Raw genomic sequence first — 14,846 nt, forward strand, 5'->3', positions numbered from 1 at the left:
TCTGCTCGCAGTGCGGCAAGGATGGAGTCCTGACTAGGGAGTGCCATCCCCGAGCGGGAAACGCGCCACCGGCCGAGGACGCGTCCACCCCTCGGCCCGGATCCGTTTAAGTTACCAGCCGCGACCGCACATCACGGTGCGCGTCGGACCGCGCCGATTTTCGGCCCTGCTGGACACCGGGGCCGAGATTTCAATGATTAACCGCCAGGTCGCCGAACACGCCAAGACCTTGCACATCTGGCCGGAGGTCCAGGACGAGACCATTCGCCTGGCCGATGGGACCACCGTTACCACGCCCGGATGAGTCCGCCTCCCGCTGCACCTCGCCGGGCGGAGGTTGGAACACACTTTCCAGCTCCTCCCGTCCCTGGAGAGCGATCTGCTAATCGGGACGGATTTGTGGTCCGAGCTCGGTCTCACCATCCCATCACCGCCGCCACCTCGAGCCCAACGACACCGAGAGGAACACATCGCAAGAGGAACAGGAGTTACAGGCGTTTCTGGCAACCGAGCTCGCCAAGTTCGAGCGAGTTCAGGGACCCACCGACCAGGCCGTGCATCATATCCGAGTGAAAACCGAACAACCAATCAAACAAAGATACCGATCGAGGAACCCGACGGTGCAGCGGATCATCGACGAAGAAGTCCGCACAATGGAGGCCGCCGGGGTGATCGAACTTTCCAACAGCGCGTGGAGCTCCCCGGTGGTCATAGTCAGGAAGAAGGATGGCCGGCACCGCTTCTGCATCGACTTTAGAAAAGTCAACGAGGTGACCGAGCGGGACGCTTACCCCTTGCCGCACATTACACCCACGCTGGACAAGTTGCGCAAGGCCAAGTACCTCTCGACTCTCGATTTAGAAAAGGGGTACTGGCAAATCTTCCTCACGCCGGAGAGCCGTCCTATCACAGTCTTCACCGTACCGGGTCGCGGCCTGATGCAATTTACTGTAATGCCATTCGGCTTACACTCCGCCCCGGCCAGCTTCCAACGACTTCTCGACCGGATTTTGGGGCCCGAACTCGTATATTTGGACGACGTTATCATCGCCAGTCCGACCTTTGCAGACCACCTAAAACACCTAGAGGAGGTGTTCCGTCGCCTGCGTGAAACTAAACCCAGAAAAATGCCACTTCTGCCGCACCGAACTCAAGTACCTCGGGCACATTGTAGACCGACGAGGTATCTGCACTGATCCGGACAAGGTCCGGGCCGTCACCGAATGGCCAACCACCACCAACATCCGCCAGATCCGCCAATTCGTAGGGCTGGCCTCATGGTACCGACGATTCACGCCGAACTTCGCCACCATCGCGGCACCCCTTACCCAACTCACGAGGAAAAACGCTCGGTGGCCGAGGAAGGGGTCCAGAGGAAGAGCTCGCCTTCCAAACTTTAAAAGAGGCGTTAACTACCGCACCCACCTTCGCGTGTCCGGACTTCTCGCGACGGTTTCTGCTGCAAACGGACGCCAGCCATCACGGGCTGGGCGCCGTCTTGTCTCAGTACTTCGAAGACGGCAAACGCGTCATCGCCTACGCGAGCCGTTCACTGAACGGAACCGACAAAAACTATAGCGCCACCGAGCTCGAGTGCCTGACCGTAGTGTGGGGAATCCGACACCTGCGGGACTACTTGGCGGGCTACGAATTCACGGTCATCACCGACCACCAGGCCCTCCAGTGGCTACGCCGCATGGATTCTCCCACTGGACGACTCGGATGTTGAGTATTCGAGCTCCAACAATACTCCTTTGACGTCCGTTACCAAGCCGGAAAGCTCAATCGCGTAGCCGACGCGCTCTCACGCCTGCCTTCCGTGTGTTGCAACCGAACACTGCCCGCGTGTACCTGGTACCGCCGACAGTTCCGTCACGTACGTGGACGCCTTGAACACTTTCCCGACTACGAGATTCGGGGGGGGGCGACTCTACCGTCGTATCCTTCACTCGACCGATTTCAAAGACGAACCGGCCGAGGCTCAGTGGAAGAGGTGCATCCCACGACCTGAGCGACCGACCATACTGACCCAGGTGCACGACGCCCCCACCGTCGGGCACCTGGGAATTGCGAAAACCATTGCGCGAGCCGCGCGACGCTACTATTGACCGGGGATGTTCGCCGACATCGCCCGGTACGTCCAAAACTGTCGGAATTGTCTAAGGTACAAACACGCCCAAACACGGCCAGCCGGACTATTACACACGTCCCACGTCGACGCACCATGGGCACAAGTCACGATGGACTTAGTGGGACCCCTTCCGCGGTCCACTTGTGGCCATACGTGGTTACTAGTGATGCAAGACCGCTTCACGAAGTGGGTCGAACTAAGCCCACTCCGGCGAGCGACCGCAGCGACCATTGCGCAACGTCGCCAACCGTATCGTCTACCGGCACGGGTGTCCCCGGCAAGTCATTTCGGGTAACGGAAGGCCGTTCATCGGGCGACCGATGAAAGCCCTGTTACAGGAGCTAGAGGGATAGAGCACCGTACCACACTAGCCTACGCACCCCATTGTAACCCCGTTAAACGGACCAACAGGACGATTAAAACGATGGTAGCACAGTTCGTGGGGAACAACCACCGCCTGTGAGACCAACAACTAGGCGCACTACAGTTCGCCTACAATACGGCCCCGCACGACGCCACCGGATACTCGCCCGCCTATTTAAACCACGGACGCGAATTGGAGGAGCCAACCGGACTCCGCGATCAACGACCAGTACTGGCAACAACACCAACCGCCAATCAACAACGACTAGAGGAGGCTTACGAAGTCGTGCGCACCAACTTGGCCCGCGCCTTCAACCGACAAGAACGACATAACAATCTACGAAGGCGCGCATGGAAACCGGCATTAGGGGACATTGTATGGAAGCGAGAACATTTTCTATCTAATAAGGGCCAGGGGTTTAACGCCAAGCTAGCCCCTAAGTATGGCCGTAAGACCGTTCGAAGTCCGCAAGATACATTCACCCGTGATCGTGGACATCCGAGACCCGCGAGGCAAATGGCACCGTTGAGTCCACGTGCAAGACCTTAAGCCTGGCACACGAGAAACCGCTGCCGAACAAACCGATGCCGAGGATGACGAAGACGGACAAAACGATCACACCGAAGCAACAGACGACCGAACAGACGACGACCGAGCAGACGACGACCATGCGGATGACGACCGGGCAGACGACGACCGAACAGACGATACCCACGGCGACCATGAGACGGCAGAATCCGATGCCGATGACCCTGCCAGGAGTTGAGCACGTGAAGATCACGTCCAGGAATCATGCTGTCCCGAGGGAAGGAGCACCCTCTCCCAGACCCGGAGAGGTATATAAGGCGGACCGACAAACCAGGAAATCGCAGAAAGTTACCTCTAGCAATGGAGCAACTAAACGCGTTACTATCAGCACCAGCCGACGACGACGAGGAGTTTGAAAAACTGTGGGCGCAAGCCATGGCCACAGCTACGCGACAGCCAGACCTATTTCCACCGACCCCCAACCACCGAGCGCCCAGAGCCGCACCGCTGCCGACCGCCAGCTCGTACGGAGTACCCGTACGATCATCCGGAGCAGCTCCAATCCAAAGGCACAGGAAACCAGTCGCTAGCGTACGAGTACCGCCGTATGCCCTCATCGAGGCAGCAAGGAAAACGGAGCCCCGCCCGCAGCCGGCCCAACCGGCCTGCCGCACCAACGGGCGGAAGAGCACACCGGTCGTCGGAATACGAGTGCAGCGATCCTCTGCTGTCAACGCGAGGAAGCTGGCGGCACTCTTGACTGACCGTCGCCGCTAAGCCGACCCCGCGCACCACCGACGGGCAGAAAAACGGCGCCGGCAGCTATCTCGGCCACGCCAACCGACGACCCCATCGGCAGGAAGGTGGAGTACCCCGCGGACACCGCGCCGAAAGACCATGGCCGGCCGAAGAAACCGGTACCACCTCCACATCACCCGACAGCACGACAAAAAGCTAGGGCAACCCTACTGGCCGTGTTCGGCGGGACCCTCTCCAATCTAAAGGAGGAAGACCACGCACCCGCCACCGACTCCATAACCACGCAATTAGCCAGTGCAACGAGACCTGCGATCACCGAACAAGTGACTTCACCATCCGCCCCGTCAATCCAGCCAGCCGCCGCTGTCGACACAAACAAGGGAGCATCACAAACACCCGCCGCTACCGAGACAGCCGAAGAAGCATCACAAACACCAGCCGCTCCAAAGGACACACCAACACCCATAGTCCGTACTCCCGTGACCACCGCACAGCGATACCTTCCGTCCGTACCGGTGCGCGTTAGTGACGACCTAGTTATACACGTGCCGTACCACGCCGCAAGAGTGTCGCGAGTCTATAAAGTGCGGTTGGCGACACGCCACTACACGCTGCGCTTCGATCGCACCGGTCGTTGCAACTACGTGCGGGAATTCCCGGTGTAGTGGCCAAAGTTTGCCACTTAAACGGGGAGGGGTGATGTAACGATACGCCGCTCCACCGTCCGTAAGCCTCCGTTCAGTCCACCGAACGACAAACGCCGAGCGTAGCAGGGGACCACGTGCACGCACGACCGAACTTTGCCGTGCGACCACGCGGCGACACGCACGCCGACTGTGGCGTTCCATAACGCTCCCACTCCGGCTTGGCAGACCGAGCGCGCGGATTGGCTTGCCCAGCCGCGCATTCGGATATATAAACGGCAGTGGAAACGCACAAGGCAGATCCGTCCGACTATCCGACCCGTCCACAGACCGAGCATTCTCGATCGCTCCTTAAGACGAGCATTCTCGTCGCACTCCAATATCCTCGACGGGCATTCCCGTCGCTATCCTCGGCCGAGTATCCTCGACCAGTCGACTCCGATATCCTCGACGAGCATTCTCGTCATCATCACCGGCCGAGCATTCTCGACCAATCACGTCCGAGATCCTCGACGAGCATTCTTGTCATCATCACCGGCCGAGCATTCTCGACCAACCGTCGTCCTCGAGTACCTTCACTGCCGCACCGACATACGGCCACGTTTCGTAACCTGTTCATCAGCAGGGCATAAGCAACCTGTCGATCGAGCGTCCCACTTGCACGGGGCGCGCTCGGGCGAATCGCGGAGGCGACCGCGCCGGCAACGACCCGCACTTGCGCACGCGCTTACACCACCGCGTTAGCCAATCCCGCCACGCTCCGCGACTCTCAAAGCGTACGGGCGAGCAGCCCGCATAGCTCACCGCATAGCATCCGACTACATACTAGTTTGGCCTACATCTGTAAATAAGTAGTTAAGTTCTTTTGTTTAAATGTAAACCGCGTGAATAAACCTTTAGTCTCCGAAGTCATTCCGCCGCGCAACTAGCAATCCGATACCGGCGATTGGCTGGACGCCGACGAGCTCTCTTTCTTTTTGTTATCTCTTTTATTTCTTCTCTCTTTCATTTTGTTAATTCTTTTTTCGCAATTATTATGTTGTCACCACTGCCATCATGTTCTCAATAAAGCATTCGCTATCTTTTTCTACTTAAAACGCTGAGTATAGTCATTACGGACACTTGACCAACCGACGAGCCTTATCCGGTCCGATCCCGAAGTTCCCGCACCGCACCGAACCGACCGAAAACGCGTACCGTTACATTGATAAATTTCAGACCAAGTTTCACGACTAACTGATTTTATATTTGTTTTAAGTTACGTGTTTTAAGTAGCTGTTTCATTTGTTTTTTGGAACAGTTGTCAAGCCAAACCGACTGAAGAACAAAAAAGATCATATATGCTTTTCTTATGGTTTTGTGCGTTACTGGATTGCTTTTGTTGTGACAAATTGCCACGACACTCGGTCAAAAAGAATTTCAAGATACGTAGTCGCGACTCGGCGCCAAGAACAAAAAAAGATTTTTTACACGTTAGCAAGTTACCTTAGCCGGGCGAATGACTTCCAGATGTAAGTTATAAAATTTCTTCCCACATAGAAATTGACCTCCATTGGATGTCCATTACCCTTCCATAGTTCCATGGAAGGAGGTCTATCTTTATGGTGGAAGTCAGATGGACATCCATTGGAAGTCCATGAAACATCCATAGCTTTATGGGATTTTACTTCCATCATGGAAGTCGGATAGATCTCTGACTTGGATGTCTTTAGACATCCATTTAATCTCCATAGCTCCATGGGATTTTACTTTCATCGTGAAAGTAAGACAGACCTCCATTAAACGTCCATCCAACTTTTATATCTCCAGGGAATTTTATTTCCATCATGGAAGTCAGATGGACGTCCATTAGAAGTCCATGAAACGTCCATAGTTCCATGAGATTTTACTTCCATTATGTGAGTCAAATGGACGTCAATTAGAAATCCATGAAACCCCCAGCTCCATGGAATTTTACTTTCATCATGGAAGGCCAACAGACCTCCGTTAGAAGTCCATGAAACCTTCATAGCTCCATGGGATTTTATTTCCATCATGGAAGTCAGATGGACGTCCATTAGAAGTCCATAAAATCTCTATAGCTTTATGAGATTTTATTTCCATCATAGAAGTCAGATAGATTCCGTAAAGCGTATAATGCACATGACGTAATCCTTGTTGATCACCGAAAGTTAAATATGAATAAAATGTTATATTACGTACATCATGCGATCTCTTTATGGAATTTGGTCATTATCTCTTTATCAAAACAATTATGCAACTAATTTATTTATAACAATTATAACAACTATGACAATTAAAAAAGCGTCATATATGTTTCTTTAGTAATTTTTTCCGGTGAATCGATTGGCGCAATCAGTTCTCCTCTACAGTCATTTTTGACAATTTGTATAACAATTAATTGTAAAATTAACTTTGGCAACGGGCTTTTTATGTCATTAATGTTTTTTCATGCTCCGATACTATTTTTAATTGTTGTTTTTTGACTGACTTGGCCTTGGGCAGAAACAGGTTTCAATTATTTATATAATTTATATTAAAAATATCTAAGGCTAAATAAACAAAGAGTTAGTAAAAGTGTTCGCGCGATACTCAAGACGCCAGTTTCTTCTTGTTCAAATCAGTTTTACTTCAAATATAACTTTTTATTAACCATCTCATAAGTGTACATTTAGCTCAATGTTAAGATACTAGGTTATCGTTCCAAAGATCTTAGGTTTAAATCCCGTGCCGATGCGTTTCAAAAATTTATAAAATAATACATAATTGTAATTAGTAAATTAAAATGTTATATGTGAAACAGTAAATGCAGATTAAGCTATAAAAATAATAAAATTTGTTTAAAAAAAAAATTTTTTTACTGTCCATTGGACGTCCACTAGAAGGTCCGAACCTTCACGGCAAACATTCATTAATAATCCATGTAACGTTTGCTGAGACTCCATAAAGCCTCTACTAATGATCCACGTGACGTAAGTTTGTCATCCACTAAAGCTCGATGAACCCTTAATTAATGATCCACGTAACGTCCTTGGACATCCATTGTTAACGTCTAATGGACGTCCAATGGACGTGTGCAATGCAGAACTATGGATGCCTAGTGGCCGTCCATTGGATGTCCATAGGACGCCCACTGGAATGTCCGAACCTCCACGGCAGACGTCCATTAGACGTCCATTGGATGTCTTTGTTCTATGTGGGTTATATTTGTTAGTCATAAAATTTTTCTAACATTTCTCGGGTTAAAGCATATTCAAACCCATTCGATCTGCAACGGTTTAAAATTGAAATCGTTGACCCAGGCAAAGTAGATCTTTCTAAACTACGGTCGGGAGCACATCACCGTCGCATATTGATATTGTAATCCACGAAAATAATTGTTGAGCAAGTAAAATTATATATACAGGGTGTCAAAAAAAAGTGTCACATATTTTGATAGCAAGTAGTATTGATCAAAACAAAAAGAAAAGGTCTAATTAACATGGGTCCTAAAACTCATATCTTCAAAGATACAAGCTGTTTTGATATTCAAGCTCTTTGTCATTTTTTTATTAGTTGGGTCATCTTTAGAATGTAATGAACAAAGGAGTAGGGAAGAGTGGGGTACAATGGGGATATCTTTTTTCTAGGTGCCTTAAAAAATAAAAAATAAACAAAAAAAGATGAAAAAATAATTTTTATTTTAATATAAAATATAATCATTAATCTTCTATAAAAAAACTGAAAAAAAGAAACTAAATGTATGTACATATGATAACAAAATAAAAACTCCTTTTTTTATAAACAAAAAATTTTAAAAACAAAGAATTTTAATGCTGACTGAGACGATTAATCTCGTACTGACGAACTCTCGTATAGCAACAGTAGTAAACACTCTTTTGTTTACTAGGGCTGCTCACATTCGTCAAGACCTACGCAATGTCGTTTGACTTGTAGTATCTATTGCAAATGTAAATATCAGGAGACATTCTAAAGATGACACGACTAATAAGAAAATGACAAAGAGCTCGAATAACAAAATAGCTTGTATCTTTGAAGATATTAGTTTTAAGACCCATGTTAAATAGACCTTTTCTTTTTGTTTTGAACAATACTACTTGCTATCAAAATATGTGACCCTTTTTTTCTGACATCCTGTGTATATATATATATATATATATATATATATATATATACAGGGTGATTCAAAATAACCTATTGGTCCCGAAGCTGGCATATCCGTAATCGAATTCTAAGACGATTTTTCCTTTTGCAAAAATTTGTCCGGAGTTTAGTTTTCAAGTTGCACTAAGAATTAGTTAGCGTATGACGGGTCAGGTACAAGTGGTAGACAGGGGCGGCGCGACTCACTGTTACACGCGGGTATTTCTGTGGGGCACCTCCTGCGCTCAAATGACTAACAAAAGTACATGGACAGCACATTCCTATTTAAACTCTCTCTCTCTCTCTCTCTCTCTCTCTCTCTCTCTCTCTCTCTCTCTCTGTGTGTCACTTTAATTATGTTACATTTAACTTGTCAAATTTCGATCTGTCATCCGGCCGTCAAATATCGGGATAACCGTGAAATCTTCAAGTAAGTTTACATTATTATAATAAATGTACGCCCGCGAATAATAAAAATTAATGCAAATTAGATTACTTAAATGTGCACTTGCAAGTTAAAAGTAGCACTTTTAAAACACACAAAAAGGGATAGAAAGAAGAGAGAGAGAGAGAGACCGTTGGGGGGGGGGGGCTTTGAACAAGTTTAAGCCCGTTTACTTACGCACACGGCGATCAGCTTATTGTTTTCACGATACGACAGTTCAATTTAAATTTGTCCTTTATCCAGATCTATCCCTCGAAGTTGTTTCATAGTTCACCACATTTACACTATTTACTCTGCATTTGATTGATAAACGCGGAACTACGCGACGAACCGATCGATCGACTTTATTAATTACTATTAATCACTACTGTAGACACTACAATCATTTGATGCGTTAAAATTACACGAAGAAACACATATTGACGTTACGATCACACAACACGTGTTCACTCGACGATATGAAGCAGTCGACTGAATGTTATTGGTTATGTCGTTATAAGAGTGTCGAACGATTGGTTAAAGCCATAATCAAAACGCGGTAATTCAAAATGAAAATATTGATTAATACGATTTACATCGATACAATTTATTAGAAAAATGTAGCAAATGCATGTTTATTATTACTTGTTAAAAATTGTAAGTGACTTTATCAAGATAATTATTTAGAATGTTTATTATAAAAAAAACTTCAAGGATATAATTCTTGAAATCTCCTTGCAGCAACGGATAATCTGCCCTTTTCAGGGCAACCAAATATTTTATTTCGAGGAATATTTTTACAGTTTTCGCAAATATTCAAAAAGAAATAAAAAAAAAATGTTTAGAAAAAATTGATTTTGATAAAATTATTTCTTGAATATTTAGAATGAATAATAATTATCTTGATAAAATCACTATCATGCAAGTTTTAGCAAATATTGATAAACATGCATTTGCAACATTTTTCTAATAAATTGTATTGATGTAAATCGTATTAACCAATATTTTCATTTTAAATTGCCGTGTTTTGACTTATGGCTTTAACCAATCGTTCGACACTCTTATAACAACATAACCAATAACATCCAGTCGACTGCTTCATATCGTCGAGTGAACACGTGTTGTGTGATCGTAACGTAAACACGTGTTTCTTTGAGTAATTTTAACGCAATCGAATGATTGTAGTGATTAGAGCAGTAATTAATAAAGTTGATCGATCGGTTCGTCGCGTAGTTCCGCGTTTATCGATCAAGTGCAGAGTAAATAGTGTAAATGTGGTAAAATATGAAACAACTTCGAGGGATAGATATGGATAAAAGACAAATTTAAATTGAACTGTCACATCGTGGAAACAATAAACTGATTGCCGTGTGCGTGAATGACCGTGCTTTAACTTGTTTAAAGCCCCCCTTCACCCCCGTCTCACTCTCTCTCTCTCTCTCTTTCTCCTTTCCTTTTTGTGCGTTTTAAAAGTGCTACTTTTAACTTGCAAGTGTACATTTAAGTAATCTAATTTGCATTAAATTTTATTATTCTCGGGCGTACATTTATTATAATAATGTAAACTTACTTGAAGATTTTACGGTCATCCCGATATTTGACGACCGGATGACAGATCGAAATTTGACAAGTTAAATGTAACATAATTAAAGTGACAGAGAGAAAGAGAGAGAGAGAGAGAGAGAGAGAGAGAGAAAGAGAGAGAGAAAGACAGTTTAAATAGAAATGTGCTGTCCATGTACTTTTGTCAGTCATTTGAGCACAGGAGATGCCCCACGGAAACACCCGCGTGTAACAGTGAATCGTGCCGCCCCTGTCTACCACTTGTACCTGACCCGTCATACGCTAACTAATTCTTAGTTAACCAACTCTTGTAACTTGAAAACTAATCTTCGGACAAATTTTTGCAAAAGGAAAAATCGTCTCAGAATTCGATTACGAATATGCAAGCTTCGGGACCAATAGGTTATTTTGAATCACCCTTATATACAGGGTATCCCAGAAAGCTCGCATCTCATTTTAAGAACGGATTCTTTGGAAAATTCTAAGAAAAAGTTCCTAATACAAAAATGTCGAGGGTATAATGGTTTTCAAATTATTTGCGATTAAAATTTACGAATCACTGAGCTGACATTTCGCGCGCTCAGGCATGGTGACATGACAAAGGTACCACAAGGGTACCTCTTGATACTGAGATTGTCATATAAATACAAAGTGACATTTATATTAAGAAATTACTACTATAGGAAATATATTTGTACATTACATATGCACAATTAATGTTTTCAACAAAATATCAATTTAATAACAAGATGTTACGATAACCGTTGGGTCAGCTGTCAAAATAAATTTATTACCATGTTCATATGATAAGAACTTTTATGGTAACATATTGATAATATCGATAATTTATGCAATGATATGAAAAAGATTGAATATGTTCATAAAGTAGAATTCAAACATATCAAATTATGTCTATTTGACATTATCGCGTTTATATCAATTAAATTAGCGATTTACATTTTTAATAGTTAAAAATGTAAATAAATTATTGATATTATCGATATGTTACCATAAAAGTTCGTATCATATGAACATGATAATGAATTTATTTTGACAGCTAACCCAACGGCTATCGTAACATCTTGTTATTGAATTGATATTTTGTTGAAAACATTAATTGTGCATATGTAATGTACAAATATGTGTCCTATAGTAGTAATTTCTTAATATAAATGTCACTGTGTATTTATATGACAATCTTAATATCAAGAGGTACTCTTGTGGTACCTTTGTCATGTCACCATGCCTGAGCGCGCGAAATGTCAGCTCAGTGATTCGTAAATTTTAATCGCGAATAATTTGAAAACCATTATACCCTCAACATTTTTGTATTAGGATTTTTTTCTTAGAATTTTCTAAAGAATCTGCTCTTAAAATGGGATGCGAGCTTTCTGGGACACCCTGTATATATATATATATGATATATATATATATATATATATATATATATATATATATATATATATATATATTGCGACCGCACTCACGAGCGTGGTGCAACTGCGTTAATTGCTCATGACGCTAGTTAGGCAGCCACGGTAATCGCGAAGTCGCTCATATCAAAAGCGCGAAGTTAGTCGATACGATTGGGCGCCAGGCACGAGCGAGCGTGCCACTCTTAGATCGGAACGTGACCGATCTCTCGATTCATACCGGAAAAGGAAACGCGAAAATACTCTACTTCGTCACGGGCAATAACGGGCTCTTTTAACCGGCAGCTCAGCCACGGAATTGGCGGAGGGGGTGGTTCGCGACGGACGAGGAGACAGAGGAGAGCGAGGGAACTTAGAGACAACGCTTCAGTCCGATAGAAATGAACAATATATTTCCGATAGATCACGCTACTCACAAGGTTCTGCGACGGTGTTTCGCGACCCGGACGCGAGCGGAAAATATCACGCGGTCGTCGGTACGAGCTCACCGAACGGAGAGAGGCACAATTCCATTCCGAGCGGCGGCAGACAAACACCGTGCACTCTCGTCACTCTACACACGCACTCTCAATTCACGCAAAATGATGGCGATTCGGTACGAAGCAAGCGTTCGGAAGTACGCCGAACAAAACGGGCATCGCCCGACAGAAACGCATACATACTACAGACGACATACAAGAATGCATCACAATTAACGCGACTTGGCTGTGGTGTCGGCGACGCTCTCAATAAACGGAACCGAAAGGATGAAGACGCGACTTGGTCGGATGAGGCGCATGGCGGTTGAGCACGCGGACCGAACGCGAGCACTAGCGTGTTCCCGTTCCGGCGGAGGATTGTACGGCGAACGTGAACTCTAAAGACGACTCTCGCACGCGCGACTCATCCGGCCGGCGAAATCGGTGGCTTTACACTAGGTCGTTCGTCTCACCACGACGCTGGCCGGGCCCGAACTCGTCCTCGTGCGGGAATGTGACTTGGCCTCGAAAGCGGCTCCTGTCGTCTCGGCTCCTAATGTCGCACCGGTGACGATCCACAGCGAAGTGATCGATAGCGCGAGGAAATCCGGCAGGCGGCACGCAGGATCTCTCGCCCCCACGCACGGGGGTTCGTCGCGCCGCGCTATTGGTTCCGCCTGATAACGCGGTCCTCGCGACCCTCTAATCAGGCTGTCGCGCCGCGGCGCGCAATTCGAGGTAGGTCGGTGTCTTCGGGCAGCTTGCGACTCTTCCCGTGGTTTCCCCGAGGCCGGACGGCTATCCCTACGGACTCTTCGACGTCCGGTGCCCCCGCGCTCGGGAACACGTCCGGAACGATGATCCGCGATGATCTGCGCGGAGTGTCGACATCTCCTACGCCGGACCTTTCCTCTTTGCGTCCTGCAATTTCAGCGGCTTCACTGTTGCGTACAGGCGCGACGGTAAGAAGTAACATAATTAAATGAAGAGAGATCACCTGTCGTGCGCGCTACTGCGATCCTGCGCACGGTCCGGAAGGTCTCCAGTGGCGGCAGCCTCCTCCTTCTTCTAGTCTGCTCGTCGGGTGAGATCTTGTCGATACAAAAAAAAGGAATATGCGCTAGCCGCCGATCCGCCAAACGTCGCTAAAATTAACGGACGGACACACGCACACAAAACAAAAACGCGGAATTATAAGCGCACTCGCCGACACGTCCGTCTCCGAGCCGAGAGGACGTAAAGCCGCAGCGTGCGCTCCTCGCTCGGATCTTACGATCCCTGTGACGGACAGCCAAACGGGATGTCACGTCACAATATATATACAAATCAAACATCTATTTTGTCAATCTTCACACATCATCGCGATTCCACTTCCAAACTGTTACTGTTATAACGGTTCTTCTAATTTTAGAGACATTTTATGGCGATTTTGTTTCTGACATCAAGAGAGAAGTCCTTTAAGGATGGCACCGCAAAAATCAAAACAGTGTGGATACAGAAGCGCATAAATCGTAGATTAATCGTACATAATTGTTCTAACGGTCCTTTAATTTTAAAGACATTTTATAGCAATTTTGTCTTTGATGTCAAGAGAGGAGTCCCTTAGGAGTTGCAGCGCAAAAATCCAAATTACTCTAATATGAGAGTGCATAAATAGCGCATAAATCCTGTACATTTCATTTTCTAGAATTGTTATTGTTAACCCGTGGGGGAGGGGGCTCACTAGCAGCCTACTAAGCCCCTCACAAACAATATTTTTCTTGGCTAAACGACATAAGCACAAAATTATTTTTTTGTGAATTTATAAAGCGCATAAATAGCGTATTATTATATAATTTTTTTATTAAATTTTCGTTAAGTAGGGGGACTAACTAGTCTGATGTGATATGCTGATTGGTTCTCATTCAATGGTTACTTTGTGAGCGGCTGTCATCTTGGAGATAGCATATTTTAATTATGTGTATTAAGAAATTAATAGTGTAACATTAAATTTATAATTCATATTATAGCGCGCGCGTAGCGTGCGCCTGTTTTGTCTAAATTTTACAATATTTTTTAGTACCAAATAATTCTAATCGGAATTTATTCCGACCAGTTTCATAATACCCAAGATGGTCATTCAATTAAATTTCAATGAAATTGCTCAAATTGTCTTTTTTTGAATCCGAAATCCAATGTTGGAGAATCATCTTTAAAAAATATTCTTGTTAAAACAAAAGTGAAAAGTCACATAATGCTACGCCTTAGATAGCCAAGTGAGTTCAAAATGCCGTTATGTTACTGTTAACCGTTTCAGCAACTGATATCAATAAACTAGGGACAAGGTGCTTCCTCACTATGTGTGAAATCTTGCCCTTACATAAATTCTAAATTTGATGATGGCAACTGTTGCCATTGAT

The 14,846-nt window shown here is 45.7% G+C and overlaps 1 protein-coding gene across 1 annotated transcript; it reads left to right on the top strand.

Moving 5' to 3' along the window:
* Nucleotides 1–3,458: 3,458 nt before the first annotated feature.
* On the top strand, nt 3,459–4,447 carry LOC120358092 (nascent polypeptide-associated complex subunit alpha, muscle-specific form-like). The gene is made up of 2 exons (XM_039450812.1): nt 3,459–3,789; nt 3,846–4,447. Exons 1-2 carry the CDS (start codon nt 3,459–3,461, stop codon nt 4,445–4,447), a joined length of 933 nt encoding a protein of 310 aa, XP_039306746.1.
* The last annotated feature ends 10,399 nt before the right edge of the window (nt 4,448–14,846 follow it).

The sequence above is a fragment of the Solenopsis invicta genome, chromosome 6 (genome assembly GCF_016802725.1).
Source record: "Solenopsis invicta isolate M01_SB chromosome 6, UNIL_Sinv_3.0, whole genome shotgun sequence".
NCBI lineage: Eukaryota > Metazoa > Arthropoda > Insecta > Hymenoptera > Formicidae > Solenopsis > Solenopsis invicta.

Coding starts and splice junctions, on each gene's coding strand:
- LOC120358092 (XM_039450812.1), top strand. CDS start 3,459: ATGGCCACAGCTACGCGACAGCCAGACCTATTTCCACCGACCCCCAAC. Junction 3,790..3,845: donor GGCGGCACTCTTGACTGACC/GTCGCCGCTAAG, acceptor CGGCGCCGGCAG/CTATCTCGGCCACGCCAACC.